General features: G+C 31.3%; 3 protein-coding genes and 1 long non-coding RNA gene across 4 annotated transcripts; 2 read left to right on the top strand and 2 right to left on the bottom strand.

Annotated features, from left to right (window-relative positions):
• Positions 1-781: 781 nt before the first annotated feature.
• On the bottom strand, positions 782-3,853 carry LOC135955957 (unc-112-related protein-like). Its single transcript, XM_065506393.1, has 2 exons — positions 3,571-3,853; positions 782-3,466 (listed from the first exon to the last, which is right to left on the bottom strand). The coding sequence occupies exon 2, from the start codon at positions 3,398-3,400 to the stop codon at positions 1,268-1,270; it is 2,133 nt and encodes a 710-aa protein (XP_065362465.1). The 5' UTR covers positions 3,401-3,466; positions 3,571-3,853; the 3' UTR covers positions 782-1,267.
• A 1,907-nt stretch (positions 3,854-5,760) lies between these two features.
• LOC135956039 (unc-112-related protein-like) lies at positions 5,761-9,510 on the top strand. Its single transcript, XM_065506515.1, has 3 exons — positions 5,761-5,777; positions 5,841-6,781; positions 6,849-9,510. The coding sequence occupies exon 3, from the start codon at positions 6,922-6,924 to the stop codon at positions 9,049-9,051; it is 2,130 nt and encodes a 709-aa protein (XP_065362587.1). The 5' UTR covers positions 5,761-5,777; positions 5,841-6,781; positions 6,849-6,921; the 3' UTR covers positions 9,052-9,510.
• Positions 9,511-14,137: 4,627 nt separating this feature from the next.
• LOC135954899 (uncharacterized) lies at positions 14,138-15,861 on the bottom strand. The gene is made up of 2 exons (XR_010576273.1): positions 15,740-15,861; positions 14,138-14,558 (listed from the first exon to the last, which is right to left on the bottom strand). It is a non-coding gene; the product is annotated as an uncharacterized LOC135954899 (long non-coding RNA).
• A 2,378-nt stretch (positions 15,862-18,239) lies between these two features.
• PIG-C (phosphatidylinositol glycan anchor biosynthesis class C) lies at positions 18,240-19,322 on the top strand. Its single transcript, XM_065503798.1, has one exon. The coding sequence runs from the start codon at positions 18,296-18,298 to the stop codon at positions 19,142-19,144; it is 849 nt and encodes a 282-aa protein (XP_065359870.1). The 5' UTR covers positions 18,240-18,295; the 3' UTR covers positions 19,145-19,322.
• The last annotated feature ends 2,180 nt before the right edge of the window (positions 19,323-21,502 follow it).

A 21,502-nucleotide genomic window follows, 5' to 3' on the forward strand; every position in this document is an offset into this window, starting at 1 on the left:
AAATGTAAAGATCTTCCTATGCTCTTTGCTATTTCCCGTAATGATTTTCCTTGATTTCTCATCGTTTGAACAATTTTTTTCTCATCTTCGGTACAATGATGATTTCGTCCCATTTTCTTCAAAAGAGTCCTATTTTTTATAAAATTGTTGCTAAAATTTAAATTATACTTACTGTTTCACGTAAATAGGAACAAAAAATTGCACAAAAAAAAAATTGTATATAAACAAATTACAAATTACTGATGTGTATCTATTTTTATGAGCAAATAATTTTTTGTAATTCAAATAAATTCGTTTTTAAAAATCAACATGAAAGCAAATAGTTGCCAGATTTTTGACTGACATGACATTTCCAGATAGAAATTTTAATAATATGATGCATTCTTAACGCTTGCGAGGAAATTTTCAATGTTACCGCCATTTAAATTTTTTCCAATTAGGTGTATCTATTATTTTGAGCAGATGTGTATATAGATATTTGATATTTTAATATTTTAACTGTATGTATATTGTATTCAAAATTATATGTTCTTCATCTTACCAAAATGTAATAAATAGCTAACCAATTTTAATTCGTCTACGATAATTCCTTCTATTTTTGCCCACAGCTTATATGAGAACAAAGCACTGTGCGTATGTTTGTAGGTTTTAAGATGTTCATTTTAAACTATATAAAATCTCGTTAGTGTGAGCAAATGTTAAATGTGATATCCAATACTATTGTCAGATATTCGCTAATGACTAACAATTTCTATTTTAGACAAAAAAAAAACAAGAAAGCTTTTATTATTATGTATTAATTGATATAATTTTATTATTGTAATACATAGTTGGATTAATTTATATAAAATTACAACAAAAATCTAATTAAAATAAAACGAATGTTCAACATACAAAATGAGAAACATAAAAAATTATGTTATTGTTATTAAAAATGTATATAGGTAGGTAGATATAAATTAAGATTACTTATAGATTAGAAATACACGCATTTCTCGAAGACAAGATAAAAGCAAATGATTGTTATTATAAAAAAAAATTTACATAGATAAAAAATGTGGCCACGACAGAGGGAGCCTTGATTAGAAAAGTGATTCGTACATATATAAAATATTTTAGGCACTTTGGCAATTATAAATAAATATTTGCATGTAAATTAGTTCTTGAAATTTGTATTATAACTTTTAAAGGATTAAAATAGAACACCAGTTTTAGTATTTAATGTGCGTCAAGAGTTTTGGTTAGATTTAACAATAAAAATAATGATTTAAACCCATCCGCCGGTAAGTTTGTGGAACATTTCCTCATTTAAAGTCTGATTGTGTTCTTTTGAACGCATTGACATAAAAATGTAACCGCCAATGAATTCATGCACAACTTTGCAGTCGGCCGACAAACAAGAGAATACTACATTTTCTTCGTTGAATTGTATCATCATACATTTTATGCCCCAGTTGACATTCCAAGCTTTCATTGTGTTGTATCGCCAAGTTTTAATGTGGTCGCCAGTATTTAAATCCATACGCATAATACGATTGTGGGCTACACCCAAAAGTTCCTCCTTTTTGTGACCGTCGAATTTGATGACAAACAGAGAGACACCAAAGTCGGGTAGTGACTGCCAAGCTTGAATGTACTTTAGTTTAGCATCCATTAGGGCCAGTTTGCTGACATTGGCATGAGCTTCCAATATTTTGATGGCAGCTTTACTCGATAGTTTTCTTAACATTCTTGGAGAAAGATAATCCAAAACTTCGATGGAACGTGGATCAACACTTACTGCCACTCCTTGGGCTGGCTTCTGTAGATTTAATAGAGTTTTTATATTGGAAACTTCACTGTCGTACGAACTATCAGCCAAAGAACGACCTTTGGCAGCTAAACGACATGCTGCCATCCATTTGGCATATTGATCTTCGGTTTCACATCTAATCCATACTTCGGTATTCGGACCATTTTTACCCTCTGGTGGCACCTCCAGACGTATGGCAAACTTTTGTTGTGACAAATTGACATCCGGTGTCACTTCACATCCCCTTAAATTGATCGTTATGACTGGAGCTCCTCTGTGGGAATCTTCGGCTGACTTATAAAGATGTAAATGCAGATCTCTGTATGCAAAGAAATAACGTTTGTAACCTTTCATGGTGTATTTACGTGGTTTTAAGAATTTTAAATAGTCGGACAGTTCTGGTATTTTCGTGATGTTACCATCACCATTCGAATTAGGCCCCTCTAAGGTTATCTGCAATTCGTTTAAAGCTGAATCAATATCATCGTCAGTGCCATTTTCGTTAAATGTGGAATCAATGCCTGAATTTTGGTACGGTTGAAACTCATTAAGTTGATTGATTTGAAATTGAAGAGCAGCAAACATTAGACTCTCTTCTTCAGTGCAATCGATTTCTTCGTTTAAAATAGCCCATTTGGCCTGCTCGTACAACTGATTGATACGCACAAGATCGTATTTGGGATTCAAGTCAAAGAAGGTGTAATATTTGAAACGGAAACACAAGGTGTCGTACTCTCTAATACCCTGCTCCATAATTGACAGAGAAGAATCCAGCCAGCCAACATTCATGCGGGCCTTTTCAATTAGCGATTTCGGACGCACCAGACGGGACCTAACATCTGGACTAGGCGACCTTGGCGAAGCCGCTAAATTCTCCTGGTAATCACCTAAACTGGATGAAGAATCATAGGTGGCGTAGCCATTGCTGCTATTTTTCCAAGTGCCAGTGGGAGATGATATGGGAGTTCCGGGAGCAGTTCCAGTTTTTCTGGGTGTTGTGTTATAGGGAGAGACAGGAGCACATAATAAATTACCATTTTGTGTTCTATCTAAACTTCCGTTACTGCCTCCTTTGTGGGCTGAATTAATTGGTATAAAAGAATTTGTGTCGGGAGCAGGTTGTAAATAAACCATACCATTTGCTTCGGAAATGGCAGCTTTTTTCTGGGGATATTTTCCATAATTCTTCTTTAAATGTTCCTGCTCCAATGGTTTACACAGCGACAACTCTTCTGGATGCCTAATGTCCAAATCTTTACATATATTTACCACCGCCGCAAATGTTTTTATCGAATAATCAACTCTGCAATCAATGAAACGCAAATCTGGCAATTGTAGTCGTAAAACTTTATGCATGGGTGTGAAATGTAATAAACAATCAGCTTGCACGCCCACTTGATCTAGAGTAGAACGAGTTCTTGTCAACCAAATGTTACGCTCTGGCCACCAAAGGGCATGATCAGACCAATCTTTGGGATTTTCCGGGTCGACCAGCTGTAGCATTATTCCACCAATATGCTGATCGCCCTTCACCCTCAACTGTTTCTCAACTTGGAGATCAGTTATAAAAATTCGCAAAATCCAAGTGTTCTCTCCGACATGAATCATCTTTGATGCTTTTGATTTTCTGCCAACTTAATTGGTCTGTGCAAATAATTGTAGAAATCAAACAATCTATTGGGATTACAAGAATATAAAGAATAAACACATAATAGAAATACTTTACTAAGTATATTATAGATATGTATACACGGATAAAATTAAAATTTCTTTATTACTTTTACTGGTCTTGGTCTCGAAAAAAACCACAATTCTTGTCTCATCGAATCTCTTTTGATGACGTAAGTTTTTTGTTTTTGTGATTGTTTTTAAGTTTATTTATTATTTTTATGTTTTTGCACACCTCCGCGAATTTTTATACTAAAAGTAAGAGTTTTAATTTTCTTGTCGTCGTCCCTAATGTTGGAACAAATATTCTAAAAATTTTCTCCAATTTATATTTGTGTATGAAAACTGATTGTTGTGTGCAGCAGCAGAAAAACAATGTCCAAAGCAGTGATGGCAAGAGCTATTTAAAAATTGTGCCCACCAGCACTAAAAATTGTACTTTTTCGACTTTGTACCAAAACACATTAGCGACCAACGTAAATTAATAAAGTAGCGACAGTACTACAACAAATACAACATTTACAAAAACCACAAGCAATTTTGTTTTTGGTTTAAGGTCTGAGCTGTCAAAGTTGCCTGTTGTTGTTTTTGCTTTTGGGCTTGTTGTATTTTTCGCCACAAGTGAATTGACAGTTCAGACTGAATAAAAAAAATAGTCAGCTGTTCTACTGAGTCTACCAAGGCGTATTTAACAAGGTGACAGCAGTGGCGAATTGAAATAAATACAAGCGCATTGATATAAATTAGTTTGGTTAGTTTATTGCATTATAGGTATAAGAACAAGGTAGTTTCATTCTCTCAACCAGCCTGTGACAGTCTGCAATACCTTTGTAAATAATTGTTTTATTTATTAACATTTTAAAAGAAATATGTATGTATTATGTTATTGACCATAACACTAACCTATTGAAATTTAAGAAAATATAAATCTCCAATCAAGGCGAATTTATACAAGGTGGAGTCAGTCAATCAGCTGATTACTCTTTTTTCGTTTGTTTGGTTCTAACATCTGTCAAAGCTTGTTTTTATACTTCAATATCTATATATTTAAAGCTAATTAACAAAATATCTATATTTTGCATAAAGAAGTAATGCCCTCACTATTCAATTATCTACACTATATTTAGTTTTAATACATATTTGTTTAATTTTTAATTTCTGTTTTTTGACATTTGTTAAGACCATTTGTTGTTTTTGTAGAACTACCACGCCTTGTATAAATTCGCCTTGTCTCCAATATTAAACAAAATATAGAACTTCACCTCGCCATTTTGTATAACGTCTATATATAACGTTTTTCACCACTTGTTCTCTTTACTAAATTCGCCTTGTCTCCAATATTAAACAAAATATAGAACTTCACCTCGCCATTTTGTATAACGTCTATATATAACGTTTTTCACCACTTGTTCTCTTAACTTTCATTAATAATTTAATTTAGAGACATAGCTGCCAGATTTGACGATTTATCGTCATTTTGACGATTTTTGGTTTCAAAAATAGCAATTTGACGATTTCTCTCTCGAAAATGACGATTTTCTGCATTATGAAAATATGATACTATTTTATGAAATAGTTAAAGAATTTTCTCATTTTGTTGGTGAATATGAAAAGCAATATTTAGATTTTGAATTTTGTCAATTAAAATTTTTAGATTAAATAAATTTTTCTAAATAAATTACTGAAATAATACGGGAAAATTCTAAAGCTACTTTTTTTAATTTGACAAAATTTATTCAGAATATAATGACATTACCCCATTCAATTGAAGACGCCAAGCTTGAATTTATGCTTTAATCTCAGGCATTATTACCTTCCGAATGGACCACCTACAGTGTGGTGCTATATTTTAATGAAATTACCTTTAAAAAGTAATGTCAGAGATTGTTCTTTCGGGTCATAATAAAATTCTATTTTATGTGTTTATTAAATTCTATTTTATTTAAAATTAAAAAAAAAATTCTGAATGAAACCTCATATTATAATTAAATTGAGATTTACTTTTTTTATTTTAGTGATCCTTTATTTATAAACAAGGCGTATTATAAACTTTAATTTTAAGAAATGTTTTTTGATAAATGTGATGTTTTCGTTCATTTTTTAAATATAAATTTAAAATTCCTGTTAGAAATCTTGACCTTTTTAATTTTACGATTTTTAAAATTCGAAATGACGTTTTTTTCTATTTTATCGGGATATTGACTATTTTTTCCCAAATTCATCTGGCAGCCCTGTTTAGAGATCGATAATTATTTTTTCTCTCAACCTTCCGTTAGTTGTTGATCGAATACGAATAAGAGAAGTTGTGGTCTTTAAAGTAAACGGATAGTGTAAACGCGAGTTGATTGTAGAAACATTTAATATTTTTTTTTGTTTTTAGGCTGCTATAATAAATTGTAAACATCATTTGATGGTTTATTCGTTCGTTTGCTTTGTGCAGGTTTCTCTTCTTCTATAAATAGCAATTTAATACCATCATTGTTTGTGTATTGTGGAAATAAATAAAAGTGAGGGAGAAACGTCGAGCTAAGAAAACATCAACATCATTTTCCTCGACTGCGTCATCATCGTGTAATTTTAATTAATTTGAATTCAAAGCGAATATAATACAGCAAAACACCACCAATTGACTTGTGCGAACAACGATCTACCATTCATCAATCAATATCAGACTGGTGGCTGGCAGACAGTCAGTTGTAGTGGTGGTGTTGACGACCGTATAAGTACATACATGATATAAATAAAAAATACAGAAATACAAAATAATAAAATTATTAAAGGGCGATATTTAGATCGTGTCGAATTATGAAGTAATTGCTTTTGTGTAGTTTTTGTTATTACTGTTGCTTTTCATTAGATGATTCTACTTCTACGCGATCGTAGCCATTATCGTCACAGTCAGTCTCTACCAATTGTTAATATTAGAATTTGTTTTTCACAATTGTGTGTGGTTGTTGACGCTGACCGTTGCTGGAATTTTGCGCATTTGTCTCTCGAAATTGACAGCGTGTAATACGTTTATGGAAACGAGATAACCTTGCCAGCGTTTGTAAACGAACGAAAGGGAGCAGAGAGAACAGGCAGAAAGTCAATAGCTAAATAACAATATTCACCGAATAAACAAATCCCAACCCAGTGAAATTGTTTGTACGTATCGTCAGTATTTGCATAGTTCCAGTGAAGCCAGCAACATCTACAATAAATATTGCAACCGTACCAACTAATTGTTGAGTAAACCTCTCAGTAGCAGGGAAATGATAAGAGTAGTTGCTTGAATTGCGAAAACATTCTCAGTGTGGTAATTCAGCGTACATAGTGTTTGTAAGTAAAAATATTACGTCATTAATATCATGAATTTCTAGAGAAACATCTGTGATTTTCATTTCAGTTATCATACGCGACGGCGGCTACGGACATTGAAGGTTCTGGGTTCTGATACAGGCTTATAATATTTAGCAATAATGATTCATGTTGGAGACAACTCTTGGAATCTGCGGATTTTTATAACAGATCTGCAGGTGGAGAAGCATTTGAGAGTGAAAGGTGATCAACACATTGGTGGTATTATGCTACAACTGGTTGACCCTGAAAATCCTAAAGATTGGTCCGATCATGCATTGTGGTGGCCAGAAAAGAATATTTGGTTAACACGCACTCGCTCAACCTTAGATCAAGTGGGCGTTCAAGCTGATTGTTTGCTACATTTCACACCAATGCATAAAATTCTACGTCTTCAATTGCCAGACTTGCGCTACCTTGATTGTCGCGTAGACTTTTCTATTAAAACATTTGCTGCCGTTGTAAATTTATGCAAAGATTTGGATATACGCCATCCCGAAGAGTTGTCATTATGCAAACCTCTGGAAGCTGATCATCTGAAGAAAAATTTTGGCAAGTTTCCGCAGAAGAAAATACCAATTGCCGAATCAAATGGAACAATTTATTTGCAGCCAGCTGCTGATACCAATTCTTTTATACCAATAAACTCTGCTTATCACGGCAGCAACGGCAGTTTGGATAGAACACAAAATGGCAACTTTCTGTGTGCACCAGTTTCACCGTATGGAACTACACCAAGAAGGGCTGGCACTGCACCTGGAACACCGATAAGTTCACCAACAGGTACTTGGAAGCATAGCAGCAATGGATACATGACATATGATTCTGGGTCAAGTCTGGGAGATTTTCAAGAGAATTTAGCTGCCTCTCCCCGTTCACCCAGCCCCGATGTACGATCCAGGCTGGTGCGACCAAAGTCCTTGATCGAAAAGGCTCGCATGAATGTTGGTTGGCTGGATTCTTCTCTATCGATAATGGAGCAAGGTATACGGGAGTACGACACATTAAGCCTTCGCTTCAAATACTACACTTTCTTTGACTTGAACCCAAAATACGATCAGGTTCGCATCAATCAATTGTATGAACAAGCCAAATGGGCAATTTTGAATGAGGAATTAGATTGTACCGAAGAAGAATGTCTTATGTTTGCAGCCTTGCAATTCCAAATTAATCACCAGAACGAAACATATCAAGGTATTGACTCGGGCATTGGTTCTTCGAATGTCTCGAATGGCACTGATGATGACATCGATTCTGCTCTAAATGAGTTGCAAATATCACTGGAAGGAGCTAACGCCAATGCTGATGGTAATATAACAAAGATACCCGAACTATCTGATTACTTGCGTTTTTTAAAGCCACGCAAATTCACAATGAAGGGATACAAACGTTACTTCTTCACCTATCGCGACCTTCATTTACATTTGTATAAAAGTGCAGAAGAATCACGACGTGCAGCCCCAGCTATTACAATTAACTTGAGGGGTTGTGAGGTTACACCTGACATTGTGCTGTCACAGGGAAAGTTTGCCATACGTTTGGAAGTTCCACCAGAAGGAAGTAATGGGCCCAACAGTGAAGTTTGGATACGTTGCGAGAACGAAGAACAATATGCAAAATGGATGGCTGCCTGTCGTCTCGCCTCCAAGGGACGCTCTTTAGCAGATAGTTCATATGAAAGTGAAGTCTCTAATATACAAACTTTGCTGAATTTGCAAAAACCTGCTCATGGTGTTGCTGTCAATATTGATCCTCGCTCTATAGAAACGCTCGATTATTTGCCACCAAGGATGCTTCGAAAATTGTCTAGTAAAGCTGCCCAACGTATACTGGAAGCTCATGCCAATGTCCGTAAACTATCCCACATGGATGCCAAGTTAAAGTATATTCAAGCATGGCAGTCGTTGCCAAACTTTGGTGTCTCTTTATTTGTTATTAAATTCGATGGTCATAAAAAGGAAGAACTTTTGGGGGTTGCTTACAATCGCATTATGCGCATGGATTTGAGTTCTGGTGATCACATTAAAACTTGGCGCTACAACACAATGAAGGCCTGGAATGTTAATTGGGGTATCAAATGCATGATGATTCAATTTCACGATGAAAACGTCGTTTTCTCTGTCCAGTCAGCCGACTGTAAAGTGGTTCACGAATTTATTGGTGGCTACATTTTTATGTCAATGCGTTCCAAAGAAAACAATCAAACCCTTAATGAAGAAATGTTCCACAAACTCACAGGTGGTTGGGTCTAATTAATAAAAAATATTAAACATGCACAATAAAATATACATAGTACCAGTAATGAATGTGAGCAAGTGCCAAGCACCGAAATGCATGCAAAAAATATATATTTCGTTATTCTCTTTTTTTCCAACAGTTATTGAATAGAACTTAAAATGTTCTATACTAATAAACTCACTAAATAGTTTTCAATCTTTCTCTAACCAAATAATGAAATATTAAAAGGTGTGTCAAACAGAAGATAAATATTTTATCATATAAAATATATCTGTGTAGTGCGTAAAAAAAACCAATTAATAACAATTTAACAATCCGACTTTGCCTTTTTAGTATTAAGTATTGTGATGATGTACTCTTCAAACTAACTTGTCAAAGAAAATTAAAAAAAAAAATGTGTTAACTTTTTAATGTATTGTTAAAAAAATTTACGATTCTAATAAATTATTTAAAACAAATTACCAAAAACTGAACTATTTGTGTTGATTATTTAAAAAAAATATAAAAAAATGGTGTAAACTAGTGTCAGGGCCCTCACCTTTCCGTGTAAAATTTAAAAATTAGTGTTATAAGTAAAATAGAGAAAAATCTACAAATTTATTTAGAATATCTGATGTCAGTTCAGATTTCTAACAAAATAGCTGAAAAACTCGAAAAATAAAAATGTTACCAATAATATTAATACTGTAGGTATATTTATATATTTTTACGGCTGGGGAGACAAATAAAATTAAATATTATAAATTAAATAATTAAAATAATCTAAATAATTTACATATGTAATTTATGAAAATATGTGAATGAATTTATTTTTGTACATACATTCTTGTATACAGTGACTGAAACGCAAAATCGGACGAGTTTGTCTGATATAAATGTGCTCTAAACATGAAAGGATGTACCAACAAAATTGTTTTTTTCGCTTCTATTTACACTCCACATACCTATATCTCTAAAAATAACAAAAATTAAAATTTGCATAACTAAAACTGTAAACTTTTGCATAAAAACCAAAATAACTCAATTTCTTGCTACAAACACAAAATCGGACAGAGTAAAATAGGTATTCAAAAGTGGGCGATAAATATTTAGTTGCATATCTTTTGTTGTCTCGAATGACCTGTAATCGCTTTTGAATCGATTTTACCATGTTTTGGCATACTTTCGGCTCTATTGAGGTCCATGCTTTCAGTAAGGATTATTTTATCTGGGGGGTTACTCTGTATTGCGATGCGAAAGAAAAATGTACAATTGGTACCCTTTATTGCGTTTTCTCATCGCACAAAAAATTTGTTTAAAAATGTTTTTATTTACAAGTTTTGACATTTCATTCTTCGCTATTGTTTATTTTGAGGTGCCAGTATTGCTTCTTTTTGCGAAATCGTTTGCATAGACGATACAAAGTACAAAATTGTATTCTTAACGCATTTACCTTTCGCATCGAAATTGCTTTCGCATCGCAATAGAGTAACCCCCCTGAACTAACGTGTTAAATTTTATTTGATGCACTCTCCTAGCTAATTCCTTCCAAAGATGCTCAATTGCATTAAAGTCTGGGCTCTGTGCAGGAGTTTCTATAAGTTTGGGACAGTTATGGATCAACCAAATATTTGCAACACCTGATATGAGCTTGGGATCGTAGACTTGATAAATGGAAAAGATGTTTTCTGTACCCACATTTTCGCACTTTGCTCTAAATTTTGCTTCAAAATGTTGAGATAGACAAATTTGTCCATTTTGCCATCGATAAAATGCAAATTTTGAATACTTATTTTACTCTGTCCGATTTTGTGTTTGGCGCAAGAAATTGAGTTATTTTGGTTTTTATGCAAAAGCTTACAGTTTTAATTATGCAAATGTTAATTTTTTTTATTTTTTAGAGATATAGGTATGTGGAGTGTAAATAGAAGCGAAAAAAAAAACAATTTTTTGGTACATCCTTTCATGTTTAGAGCACATTTTTATAAGACAAACTCTTGTCCGATTTTGCGTTTGAGTCACTGTATGTATGTATGGCATTTTATATACATATAATGGTATTTATAGATTTTATATTGTATGTTATCAGGCACTATATGCTATGTAATATAATTATTTTGGCCTTTTTAGGCTTTGTATTACAAATAAAGGTATTTATAGACGGCAATACTGAGTATTAATATTTGTCAAAAACTCAAGTATCATAATACAATTTCTTCGTCTAAACAAAATTTGTATTCGATTTTCAAAAAACACAAATGATTTTTTTTGATTTACGGTCGGTATTGAAAATTTGTTTAAAACAATTCAAAAACTTTTTATTTTCATATGTATCGGGTATGTATTTATAAAAACAAATAAAAATGTCAAGAAAATATAAAATAAAAATAAAATTTTCAGAAAAATATCAATCAACAAAGAAATAAAATATTTGTAATACTATCGTGTAAACAATAAATGTTTTTTCGAAACGATTTTTTGAAATACCGACTGATTTCAATAATATTTTAAATTTGAAAAGTGTTAATACTCAGTATTGCCGTCTATAAATACCTTTAAGGTATTTATAGAATAATAAATTGTTATATTGTATGGTCTTGAGATTGTGTCGGGAACTTTTTCATATATAATAACAAGATTAAATAGGATTGTAAATATGATTGTTAGGTATATATTTAATCTTCGGAGGCGGGAACATATTTCTGATTATGTCAAACGTTTTCTTGGTTGCTCTTTTCTAAATTTTATTCGTTATCGTAACTTATTATTTTTTTACAAAGTCATTAAATGTGGGTTACCTGCATTACTTTGTTCTAAATTCTCTTTTATACATTATATTAGGAACCCACAGATTTTGATACCAAGGATTCATTTGGTAATATTTAAACAATCATTTTTAGTTAGGATTGCTAGGTATTGGAATTATTTGCCTTTAGATCTTAGGGTCTTCTCCCATTCTAATAATGCTTTTCGGCTCAAATTGATGGGATTATTTTCCTAACTAATAACCTTTTTGTCCATACCAAAATATTATTTATTAACTTATTAGCTTTTATATTCTTTTTATATATTTAATTCATATTTTAAAAAAATATATATAGAATATTTACATCTTTTCTACAATTACTAATAGTCATCTTGTTAAATTGTGTGTTTAAAGTTGAACTAAACTCATGTTTTATTCATACCTAATCACTACTGGGATCAGTTTCTTTCTTTTTTTCGTTTATTACCTTTTGGTTTGGGAACCAATAACTCAATGAAGCTCATTTAATTTGTATTAATAAATACTCAATATATATAATATATTTAATATATTTAATATATTTAATTTTTTTTACTAATTTATATATTTTTATTTAGGATTACAGCTTTGTAATATATATATACTAGGATCGCCTGGTGGTCAAAATTCGACCACTAATAACGAAATTATACAGTTACTTTGAGTATACGCAAAAATATTTTTTCACGTTTGTGTACAAATACACGTGTATTTAGATGTGCATAAACATGTTGTTGTTGTTTTTCAAGCAAATTTAGAACGCTTTTTAACACTTTTATGGAAATAATTTTTAAAAAAAATTTAAACCATATACAGTGACGGACAATACAATAGAATCACTACATATAAATTTAAGTAAATCATTAAAACTACAGAATTTAGTTGAAAAATTTAAATTATTTCAGTATATATTAATGCCTATGGTGTACACAAAAAATAAATAAAACTAAAATAAAAAATTAACACATTCTTACGTTAAAAACTATGACAAATATAAAAAACTAAATGAGATACGCGACATTAAAATAGAATCAATCAGTCTAATACTTATAAAAATTAAAGAACATCTTAAAAACGCATCGTTTTCCTAATATTATTTCATAATGGTTATGCATGTTATCCTTGTTTTTCACTTTTTCAGGTCCAAGTTTATCTTTGACTATTTTCCATAGGTTTTCGATAGGATTTAAATCAGGGGATTGCGAGGGCCACTCCATAATATCAATTTTGTTATCTGAAAACCACATTTTCGCCAGACCTGAAGTGTGCTTGTTGGAATACCCATTTTAAGGGCATACTCCATTCTGCATGTGGCTTCATAACATTTTCCAAAATATTCACGTACAGGTGCTTATCCATATTTTCCTTAATCCAGTAAATTGGGCCAACGCCATACCAAGAGAAGCATCCCCATATCATAATATTTCCACCACCATGTTTGAACGTTTTTGTTGTATACCGAGGATCTAATTCAGCATTTTTTGGACGTCTTACCCATGTTTTACCATCGCTACCAATCAAATTAATTTTTATTTCATCCGTCCCACAACATATTTCGCCACTTTTTTATATTTTCCGGGCCACACCAATCCTTATGTTCTTTGGCAAATTTCTTTCTTGCTGCCACGTGCTTTTTAGTGAGCATAGGAACTTTTCTTGAAGTTCTGCCATGCAGACCAGCATCCACCAATCTTCTTTGAATAGTTCTTGTGGATACTTCACAACCAACCTCCTTCCGGATTGCGTCAGCGGACTTAAATGGATCTCGTTTGGATATTATAACAATTAAATTATCTTCATGAAGACTAGTTTTTCGTGGTTTTCCTATGGAACGTGGCGGCTTGCGGATGGATAACGCATTGCAAACAAATTTCTGGGATCGTCCTACTAATTTAGCAATTTCACGTTGAGATCGGCCGGAACAACTTAAATTTTTAATAATTTTCCATTCTTCTTCAGTGCAATGTTTTGCGCGACCCAGTTTTTGATAAATATTTTATTACCGATAGCTAATATTTAATAATTACTATTAAAATATTTTCTCATTAACAAAAAAATCCAAAAATGAAAAGTCAAAGCCAACTTTTAATTTAATTTTTTAAATTCTATTTATTGTCGCAATGTATTCAACAAAATTTACGTTTCATATCATTTAATTGAAAAGTAACAATGTTATTAATATTGTAATAAGTTGTAATTGTAAGCGTTGACCACATAGACAAAATTCAAATGCAAAATAAAAATAGAGTTTAATATATTATATATAAATCATAGTTTTATATGAAATATTGGTAGTGATTCTATTGTAATGTCCGCCACTGTATGTTTCATCAATATTAATGGACAATAACATACTTAAAAGTGTACCACAAAAAAACGTGTGGCCTATTTATATATAAGATTTATTGGCCAAGAATGGCTTTATATATTACTATGAATAAAATAAATTCAAAATTTAATAAAAAGGTTTAATTCATTATCCTTATTTTAGTTGAACGCAACAGTCAACTATGTGTTGTGGCAATTGTCCTTCGCTTAATAAACCATGAACTTGACGGGGCCGAACAAGTGTTACCAATGCTCCCAGCAAACATTCAGATGGATATATTTTTAGCTCTGTCGATTTATGATAGACTCCATCATTGACATATAGAACATCAATTCCACTTTTAATACCGTCGCGTAAAATTTTATTCTGCACAAATACCTCCATATCATCAGTGATCATATCAGTTAATAAATTTGTAACATCATTAGCTTAAAAAAAATTAATGTACATAATATACCTAATTAGTAGCTTATAGTTAAACATTTTGCATGAATATACATAACTCAAACGATACGTATACATACATGCAAAGGTCCGAAATAATATTAATTCGAATTTCAAAACAAAGGTTCTAAAGATTTAATTCATTCTTAATTCCATTTCCGAAATGAAAATATATAACACCATAAATAAACCATTACATTAATGAATTAATTCATCGGCTTAATTCCTAAGTACTGCTAAGGTATGGGGGTTACTCTTAATTCGATTCGAAAAAAATCTTGTCGAATTACTATGTATTTAATTTAGAACACATTTGCTAATCGCAGTCAGAGTTGTATAAAGCTATTATGGGCATAGGGCCAACAATAATAATTCCTCTAATCAAAACTATCTCATACATTTTTATACCCAATACCACAATAGTGGGGAGGGTATATTGGGTTAGTGCTGATGGTTGTAACATACCAAAATATTGTCCCAGCACCCACCATAAAGTATACCAATTTGCTCAGGATCACTTTCAGAGTTGATTTAGCGATTTCCGTCCGTCCATCTAATGCCTCAAGGACGAAGCCTAGTGAATTTGGTTAGAATCGGTCCATTATTTCTCCTAGTCCCCATACGATTGTCCTATCTGTAAATAGTTAAGCTCTCATAAATACCTTAGTTATATAGATACCAAACCAAATTCTGCAAAAATTGAGTTTTATATAAGACAAACTCGCCTCACCAAATTTTGTGATGATCGGTACACAATTACTCATAGCTACCATATAGGCCCACTTCCGAAAATCACTTTAACTAGCATAAATCTCTTAAAAATATTGGTATTCTAGTAAAACTCAGCACAAATAATTTATATATATACAAAAGTCATGTCACTAAATTTTATAACGATCGGTCCATAATTAGTCATATCTCCCATCTAATGCCCACTTCCGAAAATCATTTTAACGAGTGTAGATTTCTTAAAAATGTTGGTTTTCAAATAAAATTCAACACAAATAGGTTTCATATATGCAGAAGTCATGCCACCTAATTTTATTTCGATTGGTCCATAATTATATTGGTGTAGGGTATTATATGCTCGGGCTTCACCGGCTGACTATACTTTCTTAATTTTTTATAAATGAAAATGCAATAATTTATTAAAAAACAAACATACCTTTTATCAAATATATAACAAATTCTCTATTCCAGGGAATCGCTATTAAATCTACATTTTTAACCATATAATGATTTTCTTCAGCATTCAAGTTAATACTATGAGTTTCGTTTGGAGATAGGGCCTGAGCCTTCGTATGTTTTATCTAGAAATAATTAAACTATGTAACTCTTATGAAATTGATCTAAAAAACCTTGTATTTCTTTTGCTTAACTTCATTTAATATTTCCTGTGTTGCATACATGTTTCCCGAATAATCTTTGGGTAGAAGTTTTCCCTGCAATGCATTTTTATGGCACAACAAAAGCGGTGCATTCTATAGAGAATTCAAATATTTGTTATTGTAATACTTTTAGCAGAATAATAATACAAACCTGAAATTCTTCATAATGTAAGTAAGTTTTTCGGGCAGACAATAAAGTGGGTTGGGCAAAACAATTTAATAACATGTCACCTCTTTTTTAACAAGATATTAAATCAAAGATTAATACGATTAGTAAATGTAAATATTTTTTTAAAATTGTTCACCAAAATCCAAGATGAATTCATATATGGTGGAGTCAGTCAAAAAGCTGATTACTTGTTTGGTTCTAGCGTCTGTCAAAGCTTGTTTTTATATATAAATATCTTCATATTCTATGCTTATTAACAAAATATTTATTTTGTATATAAATAAGTCAAACTACCATTATTAAATTATTCACAATATTTTAAGTTTCAATAGATATTTATTAAATTATTTAATTTTATTTTATTATTTGTTGTTAGTAGAACTGCCACCACCTAATGTGAATTCGCCTTTTCCAAAAACTGATGACATAAATTCATCAAAAACTAATGACACGAACATATAAGGGAGTTGCCATATTATAGCTGACAGAAAGTGTGTGTTTTATGCGTTTTTGGAACTGATTATATATCATGTTCATGCATTAAACACATTCAAGACAGCAGGCTACCAACTTCAATCTGTCAAAATTAGAATACACACGTTTATATGAAGGCGATTATTTTACCGACAGCACAGCTACACGACCACACGATTGCTTTTGCCGCTGTAGCCGAATTAGGCTAATTTCTATTTCTGTCAACTACAAAACAAAAATAGTGTTGCTAATATAATAAAAAAATGTAAATCAAATTAGTGCTTAAAAAAATATTTTTTTTTTATTTAATTAAGAGAAGTTTCCGATAACCATGTTGAAATAAATTAATAAGAGGTACAAAATTAATTATAACCATATATATATTTTTACTCAAAATAATTGTTTCAATCTTAATTACTTTGGAATTTTGTACTGTTATTTTTTATTGAAGTGGCACCACTGAATTATAAATCAGCTGTTTACTTTGTAGCTGTCGTCTTTAAAATAATTCAGTAGCTGCCACACGACTACAACTGTAACCAGAAGAATTTGTGTTCGTGTAGTCGTGTAGCCTGTTGTCTTGAATGTGTTTAATGCATCAGATTGGCGTATTTTTATACCCTTCGCCATGAGTTGCAAGGGTATATATCGTCCCCTCAATAAAACAATAGTGTATAAGCATATACACCATTATTTTTTATTGCATAATAAGAATCGACATAACTGATTCTATATGTGGCCAAAATTTGGTGAAATTCTACTTCCACAAAGTGGGTCAAAAGATCGATTGAAATATTACTTTTGTTCTAGATGTCTACTAACACAAAATTTTTGAACTCAATTATTTCGAAATGACAAAAAAATTATACACTATTGTTTTATTAAGGGGACGACATAAGTTTGTCATTCCGTTTGTAATTTCTACATTTTTCATTTGCGACCCCACAAAGTGTATATATTCTGGATTGTTATAGATAGCGAAGTCGATATAGTCATGTCCATCTGTCCGTCTGTATGTTGAAATCAACTTTCCATAGCCCCCAAGGTGACAGCAGTGGCGAATTGAAATAAATACAGGCGAATTCACTTATTTTTTATATATAGAGTTTGACATACGGGCGTACGGGCGAATATTTTTTATATATGTAGTTTGACATTTGTGCGTGCTATTTCTATAATCAGCTGTGCTGCCGATGGCACCTTATTAAATGCACCTTGAATTGATCCTAAAAGAAGTAAAATCTTCATTAGGGGCGCGCTGTCTCACTCAAAAAATAACTACTTATTAGAAATGGCCAGATTTTTACATTATTCTTCTTTTTCTAACAAAAGAAAATCACTGTGGAATATTAACATATAGAGGCGAAAAGATGTGTTCATGGCGTAATGATTATAAGGTGCAAATAACTTTTATAGTGTCAAAAACAACTGACATAATGTATACAAACTACAGCAAAAAAAAAAAATTTGACAAGATTAAAGTTGTAAACAAACTCAAGCAATAAAATAATCAGCTGTTTGATTAATGTCACCTTGTATATCATTACACCATGGATGTGTTAAGTGTCATTTTCTGTTGTTGTAGCAAATAATGTATAAATGTAAACAAAATATATTCCTTCTGAAATACGATTATAAAAATACATATTTACTAAAAAGTGTTTAACAAATTTAAATATATATACAAAATATGTATACAAAACGTAAAATTTGGCGTAAAAATTTATACGAAAATGAAGACTATCCGGATAATTATACAGATCCTACATTTTTAAAAGATTTGAAAACTAATTTGCATGTACAATTTTACACACTCAACGATGCTATACAAGGCGTTACAGTACTCAACAATCAGATATCATGTATTACTGGATTCCTCATCATATTCTATGTGATGTATAGCGAAAAAGTATCCCCAACGAATATACTATGGCCAAGTTTCCTTATGACCATTGTAGGTTACATTTATTTTCGCCGAAAACACTTAAACCTTGCAATTATAGTGGAGGATTCAAAAACATTGTTGACGGTGCTGCTGTTTGGTTATTTATTTGCTCCCATATTGCACACTCTCACCGATGCTGTGTCCACGGATACTATATTCTCTATGACATTTATGGTGATGTTTTTGAATTTGATATTTTGTGATTATGGACTTTCGGTTGCAATGGTGTCAAAGACGATTTCATTGAATGCTGCTATATTTGGATCAATATGCTTAGCATCCCGTTTGTCGACATCATATCATGCCTTTGTTTTGTTGGTAGAAGCTGCGATATTTTTTGTCCTATATCCTATAGTCACTAAAGAATATTGGCATTCTTATATGATGCTTCCCATTTTTGCAGCGTGCTGCTATTGTCTTTATTTTATCTCGACCAATGTATTATGGATTTATGTTTCCGTGACTTTCTTTATTAACATAGTGTGTCCGTGCATTTTCGTCATTCAGCAACGACATAAACATAATATTCATGGACCATGGGATGAGGCAATCGTTGAAGAGACCACCGATGATAATATTGATATTAAATTATAGCATTTATTAAATTCTTAATAAATATATGTACCTATTTAGTTTATAAAGTTATTATGTACATATATATAATTAAAAAAATATTAATAACAGACTGTAAATTATGTACATACATACATACATATATTATGACATGTATTTATTTTAAAATAAAAATCCAAAAAGAAATGTACTATGTAAATCTTCTAGTTTATGCGCTGTATTTCGAGATAGAAGACATTCCTACATTTTTGTCAATTAGCAAAAGGTCTTAAATACAAGGATGTATGTGGTATATTTGTGAAACTCCTGCCGAATAAAACACAACCTATTGGGCATAGAAGTATTATCAATATTACACAACTTCAAAAAAACTTCGAGAAAAATTTAAAACAAGTAATACTTATTTTAATATGCTTTTATTTTTCACGACTAGGCGTTTTGAGATATTGGATCAACGTTTTTACATATTAGTTTGGAGTAGGACACCTCGGATATGAGAAATTTTTCAGAGACCAAAAATAACTGTTATTAAATTTTTTGAGACTGAAAAAGTTAGGCATAAATCAATAAATAATTTTTACGTTTTCAAATAAGAGTTATTCATAATAAATATTTTTTTTCGTTGCTCATAACTTTTATTTTCGATTTATATTTTTTTACGTTGCATAATAAGTGTTATTCATAATATACATATGTATATTTTTTTACGTTATTCATAACTTTTATTTTCGATTTGTATGTTTTTAATTTACCTAATAAGAGTTATTCTAAAGAATATATTTTTTTCGTTGCTCATAACTCAAAAGAAGTTTCTTTCGTCACCTTGCTTGCATTTTATCAGTACATACATTGTATTTAATCTTTAAAGTCGCAAAAAATAAGCTTGGTATGAAGTGTATGGTTTTTACTGTGTGTTTTTTAAGTTGCACCTTTTCTCAGTCAACAAAATACGCAAAGCAGAAAATGCTCTTTCAACAGAAAGCCGTTTAGCCGGCAGTGCATAGACAATATGAACCTATTTATTTAAAAATTGCAAAAGTATACTTTTTCTCTTCCCAATATTGCAACAAATCGGCTTCTACGTCCAGTCTCACAGGTTTAAAGCTCTCTATTTCAGCTATAGCTGCTAATAACTCTCCCGATGTATTGCCTTTGTCATCTTCTGAAGATAAATCCACTTCAAGTTCTCTAATTGATGTTCCGAATAATGAAGACGTATTTAGATTCATCGATTCGTCAATAAGAAAATCTGATATTGGTTGAAGTGGAGATACTTCAGGTAAAGTTATATCGAAAATAAAAGTTTTGAGTAACGATAAAAAATATTAATTATAAATAACTCTTATAAGGCAACGTAAAAAGATAAAAATCAAAAATAAAATTTATGAGCAACAAAAAAAAATATTTATTATGAATAACACTTATTGAAAAGCAAAACTTATTTTCATTGAGAATAACTATTATTTAAAGAAACAAAAATTTATTTCTACATTATAACAGTTATGGCTAAATTTTTTTAGATATTTCTTATAACAGTTATGTCTCTGAAATTTTTAAAACGAACCTATTTATTTGTTTGTGTTCCGATTTCAAAAATATAAAATAAATACATGTAGAATCTCCAGCTATTTTTAATAGGTAATTCATTTTTAAAAAAATTTATAAGTCTAGTCAATTTTCTTAGACTTGAAAATTCGCTGTAAAATGTCATTTGTTCTTTATGTTCAAGAATGATAAACTTAAGTTTAGTTACTAAAGATAGTTTAGCATTCTTGCCGTATGTTTATTGATATTCTTAGTTAGTTGTAGAAAGACCATACAAGTATTTTTATTATTTCTTTGAAATTTGCATTATTTTTCAGTATTTATGGTACATGGTATGTATTTTACCAATTTTGTTATCGAATTGACCACAAATTAGATGCATCAATTTTTTTTTTTGATATATGATATCGCTTTCTTATCGTAATAGTGTCACAGTGCGGGAAAAACGTGCCACGCATATGATACCTACCAATTCTATCCATTTAGTGTATTATTATATCTAAATTTATGTATAAAAAGTGTCCAGAGAGAAGATAATGTTTCCAATTCTGCTTCTTGCATTAAAATGGAAATATGTTATTGCATTCCAGTTATTAAAACACTCTCCATACACTTATTTACATTAAATATAAATAAAATAATGATATAACTTAACTTAATCAGCGCAATTATGAATAAAAATTCCGCGGTAGTTTTTTCCCTTTTCTCATTTTTTTCCTATTCAATTTCAATGAGAAAAAAACTCCCGGGGAAATTTTTTTATAATTTTTTTTTTCTTGGACCAGCACTCAGGGGATGACCCCTACTCATGCAAAGCATTGTATTGGAACTAGG

The sequence above is a fragment of the Calliphora vicina genome, chromosome 3 (genome assembly GCF_958450345.1).
Source record: "Calliphora vicina chromosome 3, idCalVici1.1, whole genome shotgun sequence".
Classification (NCBI taxonomy): Eukaryota; Metazoa; Arthropoda; class Insecta; order Diptera; family Calliphoridae; genus Calliphora; species Calliphora vicina.

What these genes read in the sequence shown, in the direction of transcription:
- LOC135955957 (XM_065506393.1), bottom strand. Translation starts at nt 3,400, where the DNA reads ATGATTCATGTCGGAGAGAACACTTGGATTTTGCGAATTTTTATAACT.
- LOC135956039 (XM_065506515.1), top strand. Translation starts at nt 6,922, where the DNA reads ATGATTCATGTTGGAGACAACTCTTGGAATCTGCGGATTTTTATAACA.
- PIG-C (XM_065503798.1), top strand. Translation starts at nt 18,296, where the DNA reads ATGTATACAAAACGTAAAATTTGGCGTAAAAATTTATACGAAAATGAA.